A 21,220-nucleotide genomic window follows, 5' to 3' on the forward strand; every position below is an offset into this window, starting at 1 on the left:
AAACCAAGCAGGTTATTCAAGAAAGGTAGCGAACACTAGGACCCATGTCAGGGGTCCACTGAGCCCCCAGAAACGTCCACTGTGTTAACTTTCAGCTCCTTCCTTTTGCAAGGAAATACTGTGTATTTCAATTAGGATTTGGGAACTCTGCCACATGGGGAAAGACAGTACTGATTTTCTTGGAATGTGAAAAATGAATAGAGAAGTATTGTGACGGTAAATAAGACTACATAGTAAATGTAGTAAATAAAAAGGAAGACCGTTTTTTTGCTTGCTTGTTTGTTCAGAGCAATGTGATTTTGACATGGCTGATTTCCCTTATTAAATTGTAACAATCATATGTGTGTGCATAGACAAAATGTTTTAATTTAGATCTATAAGATAGTTGGAAATTGTTTGCATTTGCTTTTTCACTCAAAACAATTGTTTAGAATTAGTCAATTGATTTAATATGTAAAACGTATTTGTACTCTCCGTCTTAAATTCAGATCAAAATACCTCCATGAATTTCTTTCATGCTTAGGAAATTGTTGTAAGTTACATACCCTAATAGTATAAAATGTGTGACAGTGAGTAATACATATTTTTCTTCAATTGAATTGATCCTATTTTTACAAATTCTGGGCTGGTATAAATTTGCAGTGTGGTGCAGTTGTCTCCCAGGTACACATGGCAGGTCTGTGATTTCCATATTCCGTCATCTTCATGAGGAAGAGGTGGGCAGATAAGAACAAACATTCATTGATCATTTAGTCTGTGTGGAATGCTTTATATTTAATCTTATTTTGTACGTATAGCAGTGCTCACTAAGATCTTGTGAATGAAGGTGTGTCTCTTTTCAACCCCACTGTATAAAATACACATGTTTAGAGATAAAGTTACTGCCTATAACTTTTAAGAAAATTGCCCAAATCCATACTGGGAGCAAATATTCAGAGGTGACACCAGGCCACTTTGTACCTCAGAGTACTGAGCTGGGCAAAGTCGTCCTATCTTTGAAGGTGTGAGTGACATGCACTGTTCTGTAGGCTTAGGGCCACTGGGTTCACCGCTGTTCAGGGGCTGGTACTGGAAACGGTCAGGCTAATCTGTCCCCCAGTCCCGCCATGTTGTGGTTTGTGATTACAGGCAGTAACTTTCTCTCTAAACTTCAGATATTGAACCTGTGCTATGAGGAAACTGTACCAGTGTTGCTGAAAGGGCTTAAGCCCAGTGACTGATTCAGAGACACTGTAAACACGGTATCTATCATTATCATGGAGACTTTGAGAAAGTAATACTTGACATACTGAACCTTAGTTACTGTGTGACTACTTCTTTTCTAATTGCCCTCCTTTTTTTTCTGATCATAGTCAAGAATCTTTTATTCTGAAGAATTAAGGAAGAGAAAATGTTTTCCATCAACTATTATTAAATATAAATGAGAGTCAAGAACAGAGTTTATCTCATGTAACTCGCATAAGAACCTGGTAATAGAGGTATAATTATTTTCATTTTTTATCAGAGGATCTAGAATTGTCTGGTACGTGGCAGATTGTCAATAAACGCTTGCTGAATAAGTTAACTAAGTAAAATAAGTGATAGATTCCGGGAATAAAGCCAGTCAAGCACTCTTTCTGCTTTATGGTTCGTCTTCCTGGAAGGGACTTGGGTAAGCTGAAAAGATCAGTGGTATTCTGTGCTATTTATTCAACAACTAATGTTTGATTTTGAAAGAAGAGTAATACATTGGTTTCATTAGGCTTTATCTGTCTCTTTTGCTTCGGTAACCTATAATCGTCTATACATCCCTATCCTTAATGACCATTTTTATTGAGATATAATTGATGTATAGCACTGTTTTAGTTTTAGGGGTACACCATAATGATACAAATATACGAGACCTGACAATTAAGTTTGCGAATTCATTTTAGAAAAAGTTCTACATACCTTATTGCTGAGTATCACTACTGTCACTTTTGAAGTACTCCCCTTGAGAAGCTATGCACCGACGCCAGTGCCTAGTCTACCCTTCAAAGCAATTTTGGAACTCTTTTTCTGGAATGGCCATCATCGTATTACCCTTGATTTCTTGAATGTCATTAAAATGTCTTTTTTTCAATATTTCTTTTCTCTTTGGGGAAAGAAAGAAGTCATTGTGGGCCAGATCAAGTGAGTAGGGAGGGTGTTCCAATACAATTATTTGTTTACTGGCTAAAAACTCCCTCACAGACAGTGCCGTGTGAGTTGGTGAGTTGTCGTGATGCAAGAGCCATGAATTGTTGGCGAAAGTTCAGGTCATCTAACTTTTTCATGCAGCCTTTTCAGCACTTCCAAATAGTAAACTTGGTTAACTGTTTGTCCAGTTGGTACAAATTCATAATGAATAATCCCTCTAACATCAAAAAAGGTTAGCAACATTGTTGCAACAAGTTCACGATCTTAATTGTCAGACTTTGTAGATCTGCTACATCTCCTGGTCTTGACAGACCGGCCTTATATAGTAGGTAGCCTGTAGGTTCCAGTGGCATAGTCTCACCCTGGTCACCTGATGTATGTTCTCCAGGGGTGTCCTTTGTGTGGGTTGTGAGTGCCCTCCTGTTGTAGTTGAGCCTTGACTCTTGGCATGTAAGTGGGTGGGCTAGATCCTCAAGCTGACTGGCCAAGACAGCTAGCTGTGACTACAGCAGATGAGCGGCTGTGCAAGGGATGACCCCACAGAGCAGAAGTTACTTTAGTGACCTTCTTGTGACTGCCAAATTTGTCCTTTGGGTCTATCATTTGGGGAGCTGGTTGTATGTTTTCTCTGCTGTGGTTTGAAGCTGGCCACCAAGTGTGTTGTTTTTGGAGCCTCTTAGAAGGGGCTCCAGTGCAAGTCAAGGTCAGCCACCACTTGTGCCTACCTTGGAGCTATCTGGTAGGAGCTACAAAGTGATCTGAGGTTGGTTTCCACTTGTTCCGGGCTTGGAAGCACTTGGGAGAGGCCATATTGTGAACCAAGGCCCACTGCCACTAATGTTGGGCTTTGGACACTTTGGTAGACACAATATAAGCTGAGATCAGTTGCCACTTGTGCTGGGTTTGTGACTGTACAGTTGAGGCTACATTCCAAGCCAAGCCTGGCTATTGTTAATGCCAGGCTTGGGGCTACTTGATGGGACTTACAATGCAAGTTGAGAGGGGTTGATGCTTGTGTAGGCTTGAGGTATCTTAGCAAGAGGTACAGGGCACACTGAGGCCAGCTGCTGCTTGTTTGGGGTTTGTGGACCTGTGAGAGATTTTAGGAAAGTCCATAATGCAAGCTGAGGCAGTCTGTTTGTATGGAGTAGCTGTTGGAAGTCGCTCTGCACAGTGCATGAGGTGGGTGGGGCAGGGTCTCAGGGAATCACCAGAGAGGTTCTAATGGCTTTACCCAACCTCTCTTTAATGGAGAGCTCAGAATTGGGACCTGTGCCAGGTGGGCTGGTTGTGGGGAGGGTTCTACAAAGGAACAATGGTGCCTGCCTTCACTTCTGTCCCTGGAGATTTGTCTCTACCTGTGCCCCTCCAGCCCTCTCACTGAAACCAGTCAATTTATTTCCTCCTCATATGTCCCTGGCGCTTTTTGAACTGCTTCCTCTGCCCTGGAGCCTACAGAGTGAGTTTGTAAGTGAGCAAGTCTGTGTGCAGGCCATTTAAGACTGGCAGCATCTAGGTTTCCAGCAGCCCTTCTTTCATTCAGAAGCAATCCCTGCTGGTTTTCACAGCCAGATGTTATGGGTACTTCTCTTCCTGGAAGTGAGGCCCTGGGCTGGGACCCCTTGCTCCTCAGGTAGGACCTCTGCAGCCCAAATATTCTTAATTGCCACAGTGTAGGTGTGGGGCCTGCCCATTCCATGTCTCTGCCACTCCTACCAGTCTCATTGTGGCTTCTTTATATCCTTAGTTATAGGGCTTTGTTCAGCTAGACTTCAGGTGGTTCTCCATGATGGCTGTTCTATAGTTTTGTTGTAATTTTGATGTGGTCATGACAGGAGGCGAGCACATCTTGACTTTTAGTCCTGAAACTATAGTTTTCCATACCTTCATTCTCAGCCTATGTATGTATTTAAGGCTAAAGTGAGTCTCTTGTGAACAGCATATTGTTGAATATTGTTTTTTAATCCATTCAGCCATTCTATGCCTTTTTATTGGAGAATTTAATCCATTTACATTGAAAGTAATTATTGGTAATGAGGACTTACTATTGCCTTTTTAAAAATTGTTTTCTGGCTGTTTTGTAGATCCACCGCTGTTTTTTATCCTGCTCGGTTGTTTTGTGTTTATTTTTGTTTTGATATCTTTTGGTATTGGTATGCTTTGACTCCTTTATAATGTTCTTTGGTATAATTACTACAGATTTTTCTTTTGTGGTTATTATGAGGCTTACATAAAATATCTTAAAATTATAAATCCCTATTTTAAACTAATAACTAAACTTTGATATAAATAGCAATCCTAAACTTTATACTCTTACTTACCTTCCCCTCCACATTTTAGGTTTTTGATGTTACAGTTTATGTATTTTTTATATTGTGCATCCAATAAGATTATTGTAGTTACAGTCTTTATTGTTTTTTAAAATTTTAAACTAGAGTCGTAATTACACAGCACCATTACCATATTACAGAATCCAACTTTGACTCTATATTTATCATGTGATTTTTTTTGCCACCTTCTTATGTATTTATGATGTTAATTAGCATCCTCTTCCACTTAAAGAACTTCCTTTAGCATTTCTTATAAGGCAGGTCTATTAGTTTTTGCTTGTATTTCATTAAAAAATTAAATAAAAATTTAAATTACACTTTTTTAAAAATTTATTTTTATTGGGGAATATTGGGGAAATTTCTTTTTTTTTTTTTTTCAGGACTCATCAGCTCCATGTCATGTCATTGTTTTCAATCTAGTTGTAGATGGTGCAGCTCACTGGTCCATGTGGGAATCGAACTGGCAACCTTGGTGTTATGAGCACTGTGCTCTAATCACTGAGCCAACCAGCTGCCCCTTTAAATTATATTTGACATTCAATATTATATGTTGCAGGTGTACAGCATAGTGGTTAGATATTTATATAACTTATGAGGGAAAGTCTTTTTGACAGATACAGGATTCTTATGGCTTTTAATTTCAGCAGTTTGAATATATCATTATTAATCTTATTAGGTTATTTTTTTTGAGAACTTCTGGCTTTGCTTTTTGTCCAATTATATATCTGCTTTCTATTTCATTGATTTCTGCTTTTATCTTTTTTATCCTCACGGTTCAATAGTTTCTTTTGTATATTCAGAATTGTGCAACCATAACCACTATCTATTCTAGAACATTTTTGTGTCCCCTAGAAGAAACTCCATACATATTAGCAGCCATTCCCCACTCCTGTTCTCCAACTCTATCCCCACCCCAGCTCCTGGTGACTGCTAATCAATCCCGTCTATGGTTTGCCAATTCTGGACATTCCACTATAATGGAATCATATAATGTGTATAATGTGTGTGTGTGTGTGTGTGTGTGTGTGTGTGTGTGTGTATGTGTATGTGTGGCTTAGTACAATGTTTTCAAGGTTCATCCATGTTGTAGCACGTATCAGTAACCCACTCTTTTTATTGTCAAATAATATTTCATTCTATGTATATACGACATTTATCAATCCATCAGTTGATGGACACGGAGGTTGTTTCTATTTTTGGCTAGTATGTATAACACCGTAATATCCACAATAACATTATGAATATTTACCAGAGTTTTTGTGTGAATATGTTTCCATCATTTCTATTGGGTATATAACTAGGATTGGAATTACTGGATTGTATGCTGTTCTTAACATTTTGAGGAACTGTACAACTGTTTTTCTAAAGTGACTTCATATTACATCCTTACCAACAATGTGAAGGTCTCAAGTTCACCACATCTTTGTCAACACTTATTGTCTCTCTTATTTGGGCATCCTAGTGAGTGTGAAATGGTATCTTGTGGTTTTGATTTGCATTTCCATCATGACTAATTATGTTGACCATTTTTATGTGTTTATTGGCCATTTGTATTCATTTTGGGAGCTATATCTCTTTGAATCATTTGCCCATTTAAAAGTGTATTTCTATATTTGAGTTATGAGTTCCTCATCTATTCCAGATGCTTTTCAAATATTTTTCTCCCATTCTATAGGTTGTCATCTCCCTTTCTTGATGGTGTCCTTTGAAACGCTATGGTTTTAATTATGCTGTCCAATGTATCTTTGTTGTGTTTTTGGAATTCTAAAAAACCATTGCCTAACCCATGGTAGTGAAGATTTATTTCTATGTTTCTTCTAGGAACTTTATAGTTTTAGCTCTGACAATTCGATTTCTGATTGATCAATTTCAAGTTAATTTTTGCATATGGCATGATGTAAGAGTCCAAATTCGTTTTTATTTGTGAATAGTTCTCTTTTATCTTATTATTTACTTCCTTTTATTAACTTTGGGTCACTTGATTTTGAGATGAAGCTTAGCTTTCCAATTTCCAAACCTACTTTTCTAATATATTTATTGAAATCTATACATTTCCCTCCAAGCATCGTTTTAGTTACATCCCACCGTTTTTGCTATGTCCTTTTTTCATTATCATTCGGTGAAAAGTATGTTCTAATTCCCATTTCAAATTTTTTCAACTCTTGGGCTATTCAGAAGTGTGCTGTTTAACTCTAATCTTTTGGGGATTTTCTAGACTTGCTTTATGGCCCAGTATATAGTCTATCTTGGTAAGGTACCACATGTACGTAAAAAGAAAAGGTATCTGCTGTTTGGTGTGGCGTTCTACATCTGTCAGGTCAAGCTAAGGTCCCAGTCATGCCACTCATGTGAGTAAAGACACCTCCACAGTCTCCCAGCTGAGCCTCCAGAATGAGAAACTGACAAGCCATCCCCACTGTGCTCTGTTCAAACTCCTCAGCCACAGAATTTGTAAAATGATTGTTTTATGCCATGAAGTCTTGGGATGGTTTGTTATATAACAATAGTAAGAAAAAATACTTGTTTGTAGGTTTAAACATAGGCTGAATGTTTATGAGAAAAAAAATCTATGCTTTTTCATAATCCTAATGGAATTTGGGACTCAAGTTAGAGAATTAAGAAAATTAATTCTAGCACAATGTATGTGCATCTCATATACATTTAAAAGTAGACTAACCCAAAAATGGACATTTTATAGCTGCAATTGTAGTAGCTAGAATTCACACTCCTGAATATAAATTTTACCAAGTTATACATAAAATGTTGTGCACTATTCCCTACGCTAAAATCTACTTATTATAATGTGTCTATAAAAATAAAACAATATCCAAACAGATTCACAGAGGAAATACATACTCAATTATACTGCTGAAGGAAGTGCAGTTGTGAAATTCCCAAGAGGCACTCAACAATTGCCTGCCTTAAAAGTGAAGCAGTGTCTCTGGCTATTCCCATTTCAAATTGCTGGGCCACAGACCTCTCAGAAGAAAGTAAATCTCTCCCTGAAATAATCAGGATGGGGCTTCTGTGTCTTTGTCCACTGGTCCACACAGCTGCCACCCAGGTTTTAGTGCTTCTGGCGCCTGAGTTACAGAGCTCGTAGGTAAGCGTAAGGTTTAGTCTCCTTTTCAAAGTGGTGTACGAATCCATTAGGCCTTTTTCCTGTGTTGTGCTCTCAGGGTTACTGGGCAGAGATGTTTAAAAGAATGTATTTATTCTGAGCCTCCATTGTTAAAAAAAAATAAAATAAAATAAAAAATGCATGGGTACATTAAAGAAAAAAAGTATTTATTTAGGCCATCCACTAGGATTGTAATAAATAATGCAATATACTAATGTAATAACAGATGTTTTCATGCATTTATCATATTTATAAATTTACAAGAAAGCTGGCTTACAGGGCTGTTGGGACAAATTTAGAAGAATATTTGGCAACACAGTGAAAGTTAAATGTGAAAACTATCAAACATACTCTTTCCTATCATTTTTTTTTAAACACATCCTCTATTGCTGAATAAATGCTAATGTTCCTTTATAGTTTCATTTTATAAACATGCCTGAGCTAAGCCAATTGTCAAAAGATCCAAGTTGATAATGTGTTATTTATCGATATTTCTAATGGAAAACAGATTTTAGAAAAATAAAAATGAAATCCTCTGCATTTCAATGTGGAGGCTGATATACTGCAAGCCAGAATCATTTAAAAAATAAAATATGCCTGAATGAAATAAAACCCCAAAGTAGAAGTTTATAAATAGTAACTTTGATACTCAGTATACAAATGCTATAGTACGATGATGTTTATAATTGACCAATTATCTGACTGCAGTAAATGGTGAACTTTGAAGCTTAATTTTTCTAGTAAATTTCACACAGTTAAAATAGGGTAACCTTTAACATAAATAATTTAAACATATCATATCTTAAACACTGAAAATGTGTTATGTTATTTACAATTAAGCAGTGATACCAGTGTATAGCCAATCGCCTCTTGAATCCCTCTTTCAATATCTGCTATTACAATCTTCCTTATAAATACTTATGCAAATCAGTTTAGTGAAGGAGAGCGATCTGTGGTCCAGAGTAATTCGATGTATGGCCATTTGGTTTGGAGACAGCGTTTAATAGGGGTGTCATCTGTTTGTAGCATGGGATCTTCAAAACCCATAATAACAGCAGTCCCTTCCACATACATTACCTGTTGAACAAAATAAATCCACTAAGGTCAATCAATATTCTTAGCACATTTTTGAGAGCTACAAAAATTTTTGTAGGCTAGCAAAAATGCATTGGATATTGTTTTATATGGAACTTTACATCTAATTTTATGATAGAAATTATAAGCCAGATATCTATTTACTGATTGTGAAAATAAATTTGGAAACAAGATAGTGACACACATTTTAACAGCTAGGTTACCAGTTGATTTTTAGATTTTAAGTTCAAGACTTAAAAAAAAGCAAAAAAATCCCCCGTTTCTTTCTCACAAAACAAAAAATTGTTCAAATGACATATACCACTTAGAAGAGATTACATACTTTATACAGTTCCTACCATTTTAATACCGAGGCACTCAGACGGTCCTGCTGCCTCACAGAATGAAAAGCTATAATAGAAATATAGCTCTATATTCTGAGGAGTTAGTTTTCTTATTTCAATTTAAGCATTGAATCTCCAGAGCTGAAAGCAATTTGGATGTCTGAAATTTGCTATGTGTTGTATTAAATACTCTGGAAATGCTCTTCAAGAGTGTACTGCAAGAAAAATCAGTGAGAAAAAATTAAAAAGGCTGTCAGGACTAAAACAAAAATAGAAAGGCTGATACGTAAAACTAACCAGGTACTTTATATGCAGTGACAATGATCACATCAAATATAAACTGGCAGGTGGGTGTCAGAAAGACAATTTACGATACAAATCTTTTAAAAGTATCTATGAAATAACTTAAACTAAACACTAACTCATTATAAGGGCTCACTGTGCACATTAAGCCATTTAGTCTTTACTTTCTTTTTGTCCAATACAATACAAAGTGAAATTCCGATCGTATAATTTAAAAGGAACAGATCTAGACAACCTTTTTCTGAAGTATGTATACTGGGTTTTAGATACCCAACGGCTGATACACATGATTGTAATTATGTTCTTCCAATATAAAAGCCATAAACTATTTGACTAAAGAGCTGAAACAACCTTATTAGCCTTAAATAGGAGTTTCCTTAAAAACACATTAAATATAGGAATAGAATATGTTATATTAGGTCAGATGATTTGGTTTCATGAATCTACTTCTTTTTTTTGAGGAAGCTCTAAAGATTTTAAAGTGAAATACATTGTTTTCATCTTTGGTTAATCATTAGTTTCTAGTTTTGATGAAATGAATTTACTATTAAAAATTAAAACTCATGCTTTTCAACTCCAAGTAAAACTTCCTTTTCTGAAAAATCGTCCACAAAGACTGTAACTTGGGGTACGCTAATTAGAGGGTAAAGACAGGACCTACAGTCCCTGCCATGGGCACAGCACTGTGACCCGGCTCTGTGGCCTGAGCGCTGCTGGGTCACGCTCCCTCCCACCTGGCCGGCATTCTCCCTTTGTCCGTTCCCTCAGATGTTTTAACAGTACCTCAGGTAGTGGTCTGCCATATTCAGCTCCTGAGTAACTTCCAAACATTACACGTCTGCAACTTAAGGGCACACATGCTTTGCTTTATAGTTTTTACATACTATTGTCATGTTAATATTTCATCTTTGGTTTCTGATCTTTATGTTGGTAGGTCAGATGCTTATCATGAGCCTGATTTCAAAATTTACTATACACAGGTAGCGTAGTCAAGCAGACCAAGGACAGGAATGGGAATCAGGAACTCAGTTCCACTTACTGCTCTGCCAGTGACTTCCTGTGTGACCCGGGTAAGTCACCTAATCTCCCTGTCTCAGATGCCTTGTCTGTAAAATATGCATAATATTTGACCACGACTGTGTGTAGGTGGATAATTAGTACTGTAAAGTACCTCCTATTCCAAGGCTATGTAAAATTTCAAAACACAGATGAAGCTCTGAGTAACACATATTAGGAAATAGCACCCAAGTTTTCTTATTGACAATTTATATGTTTTTGCTATCTATACCAGTAACTGCTGTGTGAAAAGACCTTTAGATCTAATTTAATAAAACCTCTAATTTATATTCTATTAGACTGAAACTTTTATTTTCATGTTTATTTGTTCTAATTAGAATTATGTATTTAGTGAACACTATGATCTATTTTCTGTAGCCATTCTCAATTTAGATATTTGTGAAACCAGCATGGTTATTTCAAGTGAAAAGGCTATGATAGGCCCTTATTCCTTCTAACATTAGCTATATCTTCTGTGACTGTTACTTGAATAAATACAAACATAATAGCTATATCGTTAGTGTTGACAAAGCTGATAGTTGATCAAAAAGGATGAATCAGTGAGACCAATTCTTGAACTAAATCAGGTGAGTATAGTGGAATCACCTTGGTGCCTCTGTCAACGAATCACTCTCAAGGGGCAGCAGCAAAGCACAGTGGGTAAGCGCGCAGGCTCTGAGGCAGACTACTGAAGTTTCAGCCCCAGCTCTGCCCTTTCCTGGCTCTTTGACCTTAGCAAGTTGCTTACCTCTGGGCTTCCTCTACTGTAAAAGGCGGGTATACAGGCCATACTTACTTCATAAGGCGGAGTGAAACTTCAGATAAAACACAGTACCTCATACAATTCCAGGTAAATGCTCGCTATTATGGTTATTAATTTAAATCCTTCAAAATATTTTTCTCAAAAGTCTATTACCCCTTTCTTCACTTAAATGGAGCAGTAACTTTGGCCGGATGACATGATAATGTTGATTTAGTAATAGCTACACAGCCAAGGGTGACACCATGTATGTAGATGTAGTTATTTTGTCAAAGTACAACTGTTTCCATGTTTCCCCGAAAATAAGACCTAGCCAGACAATAAGCTCTAATGCATCTTTTGGAGCAAAAATTAATATAAGACTGGTTATATTATAAATTATGTTACGTTATAACCGGGTCTTATGTTATAGTAAAATAAGGCTGGGTCTTATATTAATTTTTGCTCCAAAAGATGCATTAGAGCTGACTGTCTGGCTAGGTCTTATCTTCAGGGAAACACGGTACTCCAAAATCTGAACAAAGATCTCACTGAGTATCATATACTGGTTAAACCAAAATATGACCACTTCTGAAATACACTGTAATAGTAAAGAGACTCCTGGAATAATCTCCTTAGGTAGCAATTTTGTGGGAATCAAACATTGTAATATATTCATATATTTATTTTACCAAACCAGGTGAAGACACATTACTATGGGAATGAATTATCATACCTTTTCATTATAATTGGATTGCTTCAGTCCATTGTAGTGGTAGACAGTGAAAGACTCTGGACCACTGGAGCCCTATTATAAAGAAAGTACTATTAAAACTTTAAATTATATCTTTATATCAGGCAACTGATAATTAGTGATCGAAAGTAAAATGTAAGTTTCTTCAATCTTTATCCTTTGATGGGGAAATCATTTGATAGCTGCATAAACCTAAGTTTCTTGCTTTAACTACCAGAAAATATAAAACCTGAAACAGTTGCTTCTGGGGAAGAGACTGGAAAGTGGGGAAGTGCTGACTTTTCTTAGATATCCTGCACTACTTACTTTATTTTATAGTTTTACCTATGTGCATATATAACTTTTTCTTTTTTTAAAGAACAAGTTTCTAAAACACATAATCAGGGCTTAGATTTTAATAACATTCAATAAAGAAAGGATATCGTATAAATCATTATACTAAACTTCCAGAAAAACTGACCATGTTATTCCTACTGTCTTAATCTTGGTTCTCAGTTAGCTAAAGATCAAGTTCAACTCTCTTAACCTAGCACTCAAGGCCATTAATGGTCTGGCCCCACTGATTTCCCTCAGGGCCTGTGGCTGTCTTCCTGCCATATCCAATTGATACAAGGACAGGAATGTGACTTTGCTGGGCCACCATCCCTCCTTAGATTTTTTTTCCAATTGAAACTAAGGGAAGAGAGCTGCTGGCAACTGTGGGTGTAGCTTCAGGTTCCTAGAGAAAGACAGGCTGAGAAAATGTAGCTACTTTGGAGAGAGGAAGGACAGATGATGGAGAGACTACGCCAGTCTCGGAGGATCCTCGGGTGGCTTCTGCTACTTGCGTCTTGAAATCCGGAGCTACTCCTTCCAATGCATAGCTTTCCCGCCCACTTAAATCAGTTCAGGCTGGGGTTCTGTGATTTGCAACCAAGAATCCTAAAACACAGGCCCTAATCTACCTTTTCAGTCTTATCTGCAACTACTCACTTTTCTGAATCCTCTTAGCCAAGCATACTACTCATTTTCCCATGAAAAGACGTTTTGTTGTTGGCTCTTTGCACATTCATGGCTGTTTTTACTCCTCTCTCAAATGCCTTTCTCTCACCCTCTTTTCAAGACCTGGTTCAAACCTTGCTTTTTCTGTCAAGTTTCTCTTGAACACACTAGTTGGGACCTTAATAATAACAATTGTCTCAAAACTTAATTTGGGAACAAATCATACACTACTTTGTATCATCTCTTCAGTTATTTTGAAAGATTGTTTAAATTTTTAACTTTTTAAACTTTTCATTCTTGTATTCCCAACTAAAATCCAAACTGTCATAATTTTTTTTGTATCCTACTCAAAATACTTCACAAAAAACAGAAAAATCAGTAATTTATTCAGTCATTTCCTTAATTATATACATGAGTGAATGCAATTAGTTACTTAGATAATCTGGCTGTTGAGTTTCAGAGTTAATATACTTTAACTTACAACAGAAATATTTACTATAATTGAATACAATTTATATTCTCTAGTTCCGGTCATTAACACATACTGAAATATCAAAAGGCAGTGTAACACAGAGGGAAAGTGCTTAGTCTCTAGGGTTCGGTGACCTATGCTGGACTCCTGAATCAGCCACTTGCCAGCTGTATGACCGTGAGGAGTTTCTCAAATTCTCTACTCCTCAGTTTCCTCATTGCCAAAATGGGAGAAAAATATTACCTAATTTATAAGGCATGGTAGTAGCTGCTTCTGCTGTTCTTATTATAAACAAATTGCCTTGAAATGCTTATGAGTATTCCCAGTCCCCCCCACTCCCCCGCCTTATAGCAAAGAAACGCTCTTCCATAGCACCCATTTTAAGCCTTTGTAAAGACTATTGAAGTTAAATATTTTCCTGGCTGTCCTTCTGATTGATGTTTTGTCACTTAATGTGTTCCTAGTTGATTGTTTACTGAGTGTCACTATATGGGTCTGTTAGGTACCTAGTTGATTGTTTACCGAGTGTCACTATATGGGTCTGTTAGGTACCAAGAAATATATGAATAAGGGCCAAAATGAGTGATAGAGTCATTTTACACTCTGTGACTACAGAGAAAGGACATCAGTGGTGTTGGCTATGATCAGAGAGGTCTGAGCTCTTACAGGGTGTGAATGTGACAGGTCTTCCGCTAAAGCAGTTGGTCTCAAACTCTGGTCCCCTAGAGCGCTTGTTCAAACCAACTGCTGGGCCCCACCCCCAAAGCTTCTTATTTCTTAGGTCTGAGGAGGGCCTGAGAATCTGCATTTCTAACAAGTTTCTTGGAGACCACACTTTGAGAACCCACTGCTCTAAAAGGAACCAAGGGTAGGATCATGTGCTTTGGATGAAGACAATGCATGAAGTACACAGGGGTAGTAACGAGCTCAGTCAGGTTTAGATGCAGTTTGTTCAGAAGAATAGCAGGAAATAAGAAAGCAGGAAGAGATGAACTTGGCAGAACAAACAGAATAATGCAATGGAAGAGTATGTCATCTGTAAAAGAGAAGGGGACTAGAATTTTCTTTAATTACCTCAAAATTACTAAAATTAAAAAATTTCTTGAAGTAATAAGTTCTTGGAATAATTGTAAGCAGAATCATGGAATTAACTAAATATAAGATATATATTGCCAAAACAGTTGGTAACTAGCTCCCTTTGTTTGTATTTCCCAGCCATTTTTCAAAATCTTCCTAAAATTAAAAACAAATATCTTTTTATTTCCTTAATAACTAAGAAACCAGTATTTCTATAACACGTCTTGACAGCATCCTTGAAATAAATTAAAAGTAAAATTGACACTGTTTTCGCAAAAAAGTTTTAAATGCTATAATTTATTAAGCATTTATTAAGATACCTAAAACAGTATTAGATTACAAAAAAGAACTTTTCAAAAACCCTAGAAGTTGGAGAGTCTGACCAAATAGGACATCACAATCCACAAGTCTTGCTAATAATGTCAGAAATAATCTATTTTTAATGAAGCATTCACCAAAAATTTAAAAAGTCTAATAGCTATATTATGATATTCTTAATTACTTTTTGAAATTTCCCTCACTTATTTTCTTTACTCATAGTAACTATAACAGATGGATACTGGTTTAGAAAATATGGGTCCTTCTTTTTTTAATTCTCAAGGTTAAATGTTAATATTGTCTACTCTGTTCAAGATAATTTAAATCTGAGACATCAAATTAACAATTTTATCTTGACATTTTCCCTGTATCATTTTGTTACAATTTTTCTGCTTGACAATACATCTCTTTTATCATAGAGATGGAATAGACATTGGCATTTCTATTAAAACAATGAACTTTAAACTATGCTGATATCTGATGAAATGATTATGATATACCTAAATAATTTGGTTTATGGTAAATGTTCCATTCAGAGAAGAAACACAAGAGAAAAGACAGGTGTAGGCCACAGAACTGGCTTGCCAGTGACAAACGTAACTCAAGAGGTCACTAACACAGATTCTTCTTACTGGGCTCCAATCAAAGCCCAGTGGAAGACATGTCCCAACATGAATAGCACAGCTATTCAAAGGTTCTTCTTGTACGCAACTAAAATTCTCCTGGAACTCAGGTTCACTAGTAGGAGCTCCCACCACATACAGGCTCCTTTATCTTCTAGTATTTGGAAAGTTCTAAAAAGATACATACCAATCTATTAACACTAGTGAGCTGGAAAGGGAAGGAAATAGGAGTGGAAGTGGATAAATAGAATCTTTCTCTTTTGACTCCCCATACTTCTGAATTCTGTCCTTCCTATAGAAAAACAGTGTCATTACGTGTACATAGCGGTGTAGACACTGTCTTCCACCACTCCTCTCTCCTGGAGTCTGTATTCCTGGACTGGAACTCACATGTCCTTCTGTCCTCTCTGTATGGCAAAGTATGCACATGATAATGCATATCTACATGTTAGCACATTTTTAATGAGTAGGAAAAAATGCTGAAACAATCACAGATGGTCATTCTCACAGAACAAAACAACAAATAGATTTCTTCAACTATGTTACCTGGTCAGGAAAAAATTCTTGAAGAAATGGACCCAATAATATGATTCCTAATCCTTCTGGATCTAATTTATTCTTCATGATACTTATACTGTGGGGAGAAGAAAAAAGAAAAATACTGGATACCAAAGGAAAAAAAAAGCTTATTTTTCTTCTTTCATGACTAAATTACTGGTACTATAACACTTGGACTGCCAAAAATCCAAAGAGCTGTTCTTTTTAGCCTCTTAATGACAAATACACAGGAATGACATCTAATTTGCCAAAACTTGGTTATTTTTAAACCAGAATAATCTGTTACTATTTAGAATTTAAATTATGACGATGACTTCAGAATATTGTTCCTTATTAGGTAAAGTCATTTAAAAACCTAGGCTTATAAACGCAGGCTTATCTCCCAAAGGCAAACTCTCTTTGCTTCATAGGTATGCCTAAATTTAACAATCAGATGAGGCATTTAACTTAAAAAAAGTGTTTATTTTAAGCTGAAGGAGAAAAACAAACAGTCAGAAGGCAGTGGTACATCAGATAATCAAAAACATCTCCTTTATAAAAATGTACTTTCAAGAACCAAATGGAGGCTTAAAATTCTTAGACAATGTAACTTGAAGGTGAAAGAGGTGAGACCATTCTCAAAGAACTAAAGTACAGTGAATTACAGCAAGTGGTATATACTTTACTGTTCCAATAGCCCAAAGTGAACAGTGCTTTGCAGAGCTGGCTACCATTTGGGTGTAGCCAAGGCTGGTGAAAGGTGTTATGTATGACTAGAAAGAAGGCAGAGGAAAATAGACTGCACTTTGAAGAGTTTTAAAAATGAAAACTTTCTGAAAAGAAAATTTTCATTCTCCATGTTATTATCTAAACTATAAATACCAAGTTAAGTATCCCTTATTAAACATACAAAGGATATGATATTTAATAGGTCTGAGTAAGGCCAGGAGGTTATGGCATGAAACAAGTTAAGCTAGGGACCTTATCTAATAAATTAGATATTTAACACATCTAATTCATTAACCCTAAATTTTGCCCTGTTAATATGTGGGCCATCACAAATGTGCTTAGACCAAAGTACAGAGTGAGTCTAACCTTTCAGCTACTTCTAGAAAAACAATCTAACTCAATTTTACTAACTTATAATTAAAGGTATGTTTTCTGATGAAGCAAGGAAAATTAAGTAGATGATGTATAGCTATCTATGTAACAATTTGAAAAAAAATAACAACTTTCCCTTTCTCCTTCTTCCTATATTAAGAATTGTCAGTAAGTAAAATTAACTGACTTCAATTCTCTTTTGCAAATTAGAGTAATGAAAACAAGATGGTCTCCACTCGAAATCAGTTTAGAAGAAATGAGGTAATTACTATTATACCATTTATTGACTAGTTCAACGGTCTGAATTTCTCTTCAAGTTGGAAACAGTTATGTCTAACTGTAAAGAACGGATAACATCACAGCACTAGGTAGTAAGACTCAGACATAGTAATTCAGATGTGATTAGTTTGTAAATGTTTATATGTATTTTCATATTTTGGGACCAAAGACAATGACACAGTATTAATGTTAGGCAATACTTCAATAGTTTCAATATTGAAAAGCTATATTCTGTAATATTCTGGGTCACTTACAAAGGTTTCTGATCAGTACAGTGGTACCTCGGTTTTCGAATGTAATCTGTTCCAGAAGACCGTTTGAGTTCTGAAACATTCAAAAACAGCCAACAGCTAGGCCTCAGGATCTTGCACTCAACGGAAGCCTTGTGATGTGTTTGACTTCTGAGGCGTGTTCGAAAACCAAAGCATTTACTTCTGGGTTCACGGCATTTGTAAACCGAAATGTTCGTCAATGGAGACGTTGGAAAACCGAGGTACATACTGTAACTGAATCACTTTGATATGTTCAACGTCTTTAATCAAATGTTTTTAAGACAAAGTCAGAGGCCTACAGCTTATTTAAGCAGGACTATTAGCAATACAGACATTATACAGACCTCTCACCACTTTCACTGAAGCTGCTCAAGATAGGTAGGTAGAGAAATAAAAAAACAAAATTCTCACAGTGAGAAAAAACATTGTTTATTGACAAAAGACACACACACACACACACACTCACACACACACTTAGCACTTTTTAAAAAGCAGGACGGTAAGTGCAGAGTGGGAGAGGAAGCCCATTTTAAGAATGTCAAACCTCTGTGATAACACCGAATGGTCTCATTTCTTCCTAAGTCTGGGCTTTATATAAAGTGTTAGGCTTTGTATATGCAGGTTTAGATTTTTATAAAAGTAAAAATGTGTATAATGTTTTAAATTCAATAGAATTTTTGAGTTGGTTAAATAGCGCTTCCTATGTACTTACTATTCAGGATCTGAAACAAGGTCCAAGGCTTTCATCACATCTTCTAGACGTGAATAAGGTATGAATCCATTATCTGGGGGAAAAAACAGGAACAAGTTGGAATAAGAGTTTACTTCAAGAAATGCTGTTATCGCTGACCAGATTCCAGCAAAAAATTACATAAAATGGATATGAAGAGTTAAAGAACAGCTTATTAAGTTTATTTTAGATACAATGCCTATTATTGTTAGATGTTCCCTTTTATTAGTTTTCTTGGGCACATATGCAAAGATTTATTTTCAAGGTTCGTTTCTCATTAAAAAAAAATAATTACTAACAAAGAAACCTTAAAGCCAAATTATTTCTTAAATGGGCTTACAAATCTAAGTAAGTTTTTCTCTACTTAGTTATAACACATATTTAGTAATTCGGTATATTTTTCAATAAATAATGTGCCCCTTTAAATTCCCTTTAAGAAATGCATTTAGAAGAATTCTTTACCAATGAATTCCTTTCGTCACCATGTTATTTAACTTCTTGAAGAATGTTAATGATTCACTGTTATTTAGATAGCTGACAATATAAGAGCAAGAAAAGATATCCCTACAACAGCCTTGATTTACATAAAAGCTGTAGATTTAATGGGAAAAAAATTAAAAATTAAAATGCAGAGTAGAAGCAAATGTTAAGCCTAGTTTATGGAAAATACTCCTTTTCTTGGGCTTGATGGGGAAATAGCTTTGGCAAATGGCCCAAACTCTGATGCTGCAACAGAACATGACACACGAAAAAAAACCTTGCAGGACAGTTTGAAATCACGGTTTCAAACAAGCAATCACAGTTTTATTCCCTTAAATGTACAGTTCTTCCACCCATTGACTCATTCCTGAAGGCTGCCTCAGCTTTAAATCAACTTCTAACACAATATCCTTTTCAGGGATTAGATAACTTAAAAAAAACAAAAGTCTTCTCATGGAGAACAAGATGTCCCAAAGCCTTGCTTCCATAATCTAACTGCAGAATAAAGTGTAGTTGCTCTTCCAGGATGTAGCATGTACTGTGTCCATCAGAAAGAAAATAGTTACGATTATAAAAGGGTGTTTTCTTAAACCTTATAAGCAGATGTTTGCCCATTTGACTGGCCTTCACTAAAAGGCTAAGATTCACTCAGGGTAATTAAAAATGTACAGTTTTTAAAAGTGAAAGTTCAGAATAATTCCAATTTGCCAAGTTACCAATAGTTTGAAGTATAGGGAATAAAGAACATGTTTTAAGATTTGTAAGCCTAATTTTGATGAGTCTGAAAGGTAGAAAAGGAATATTCGTTTTGTTTAGTCACAGACAAAAGTTCACCATGTCTAAATGTAAAGCCGGCTGTATTAGGCCACGAGCGGGCAGGACGGATGATCCGGAAAGGTTCCTGCATTATGGGCTATCACGTCTGAGCACGTCAACCTGACAGAAGCCGTGCGTGTTACTGTTCTCAGGAGCACTGAGAGGCGGGCAGCCTCGTCTCCTCATACCACGACCTGAGACTCAGCTCCCACCCCCAGGACGAGCTACTTGGCTGTACAAAGACACCACCAACAACCAGGAAAACAGCAAAGTGACTTTCTTAACGCAAACATGATTAACTTCAAGTTTAACTATTCCAACCCATGTTTAAGGTGCCTATGAGATGTACAACTTGTGAACATCTCCTGGGGTGCAACCATGACTTTAGTAAGTCCGTGACCCTACATTTTGCACATTGCAGTATTTGTACATTACACTATTTGAAAAGTAGAGATTCTGATATAATTTTCTCAATACCTCAAAGATTTTTCGATAGACTTAAGATTAAAAGAGGAGATGTGGAAACTGCTTACCTGTTTGGAAACATTTATTTTGATGTTACTTTATCACTCCTATCAAGACAAATTCTTGATAAATTCTTGAAAAAGAACAGAATCATTAAGTCTAAAACCAAGTGGAACTTAGATCAGCTAGTATTCAGTCAACTGATTCCTTAGAGAATATGGAAATAGAGACACAATGATGACAAAGACCACAACAACAAAAAAAACACCAAAAAACAGCAGAGGAAATCTGAGTACAACCGGCTGACTAGTCAGCACACCTAAGAAGCACTAAATGACAAAGTAGAACTTGAATGCATGTGTAAATGAACCACATGAATATAAAATGGACTTTGACAGGCTTGAAAGCTCAGAAGAACAGGGAGGGGAGAACAAAAGGCACAGCAGTAGTGAGGTAAGCAGCTACTGTGTAAATATTCAAATGCAGATAAATTGGTTTTAAAGCATTGAGAAGAGAGGAACAAAGCTGTTTGTTTCAAAATAAGGTTTTCTTTCTTTCTCTTTTTTTAAACCAGCAAAGGACTGCAAAGTGCCAAGCTCCTAGAGGGTGGGAGGAGGAATACCTCAATGCAAGTGAGTAGTGATGCAGGAGAGTGAAAGCCAGATGAGTTTGTAATTTCCTGGGTAAGAAAACCCTTTCATAATTGTGAAGAAGTCAGAGCTGGACTTTAAGGAGAAAGAAGTACCGGTCATGGTTTTCATTCTGAAAGAACCTGGCAGGTCTCTTTTAAGTGAGGAACTAGTTAAAGCGGGTGCTGCTGGAAGAAAGCAAACATTAGGAATTAACAGAGGGCAAGAAACAGCTTGGGAGGAGACTGGGGGGGCCCAGCATTTGGGACTGTAACATTTTCAAACCACTGTAGGTGAGAGCGAGTCAAGTTGCCTGGGAATAGAAAAGAAAATCGAGAGCCAGTTAGGGAAATTTAATGCCATTCGTTAATTTAGTCAAATAATAGTTATTTGACTAAATAGTTGTTTTTCTAAAGGTTATATTATACTTTACCTATTATCAGTAAAACTTGAATAACATGTAACTACAATTTACTATAACTCTTAGTTAAAACATTTTCATGTTTCAGCTTTCCTTGGTCTCTGCCTCAGTATTACTACTGGTTTGCTCGACGGGCTCCCC

General features: G+C 36.3%; 1 protein-coding gene across 4 annotated transcripts in view; it reads right to left on the bottom strand.

Annotated features, from left to right (window-relative positions):
* Positions 1–7,754: 7,754 nt before the first annotated feature.
* MINDY3 (MINDY lysine 48 deubiquitinase 3) overlaps positions 7,755–21,220 on the bottom strand; it is an 85,891-nt gene continuing 72,425 nt past the window's right edge. For all 4 annotated transcript variants that reach the window (XM_019746057.3, XM_074324803.2, XM_019746058.3 and 1 more), the window contains 4 exons: positions 18,251–18,323; positions 15,896–15,983; positions 11,861–11,932; positions 7,755–8,685 (listed from right to left, as the gene is read on the bottom strand). In XM_019746057.3, coding sequence (XP_019601616.1) covers positions 8,536–8,685; positions 11,861–11,932; positions 15,896–15,983; positions 18,251–18,323 — 383 coding nt within the window. In that variant the 3' untranslated portion in view covers positions 7,755–8,535. The remainder of the gene's footprint in view (positions 8,686–11,860; positions 11,933–15,895; positions 15,984–18,250; positions 18,324–21,220) is intronic.

Source organism: Rhinolophus sinicus, chromosome 1, assembly GCF_057876585.1.
Source record: "Rhinolophus sinicus isolate RSI-liver-muscle chromosome 1, RSI-T2T, whole genome shotgun sequence".
Classification (NCBI taxonomy): Eukaryota; Metazoa; Chordata; class Mammalia; order Chiroptera; family Rhinolophidae; genus Rhinolophus; species Rhinolophus sinicus.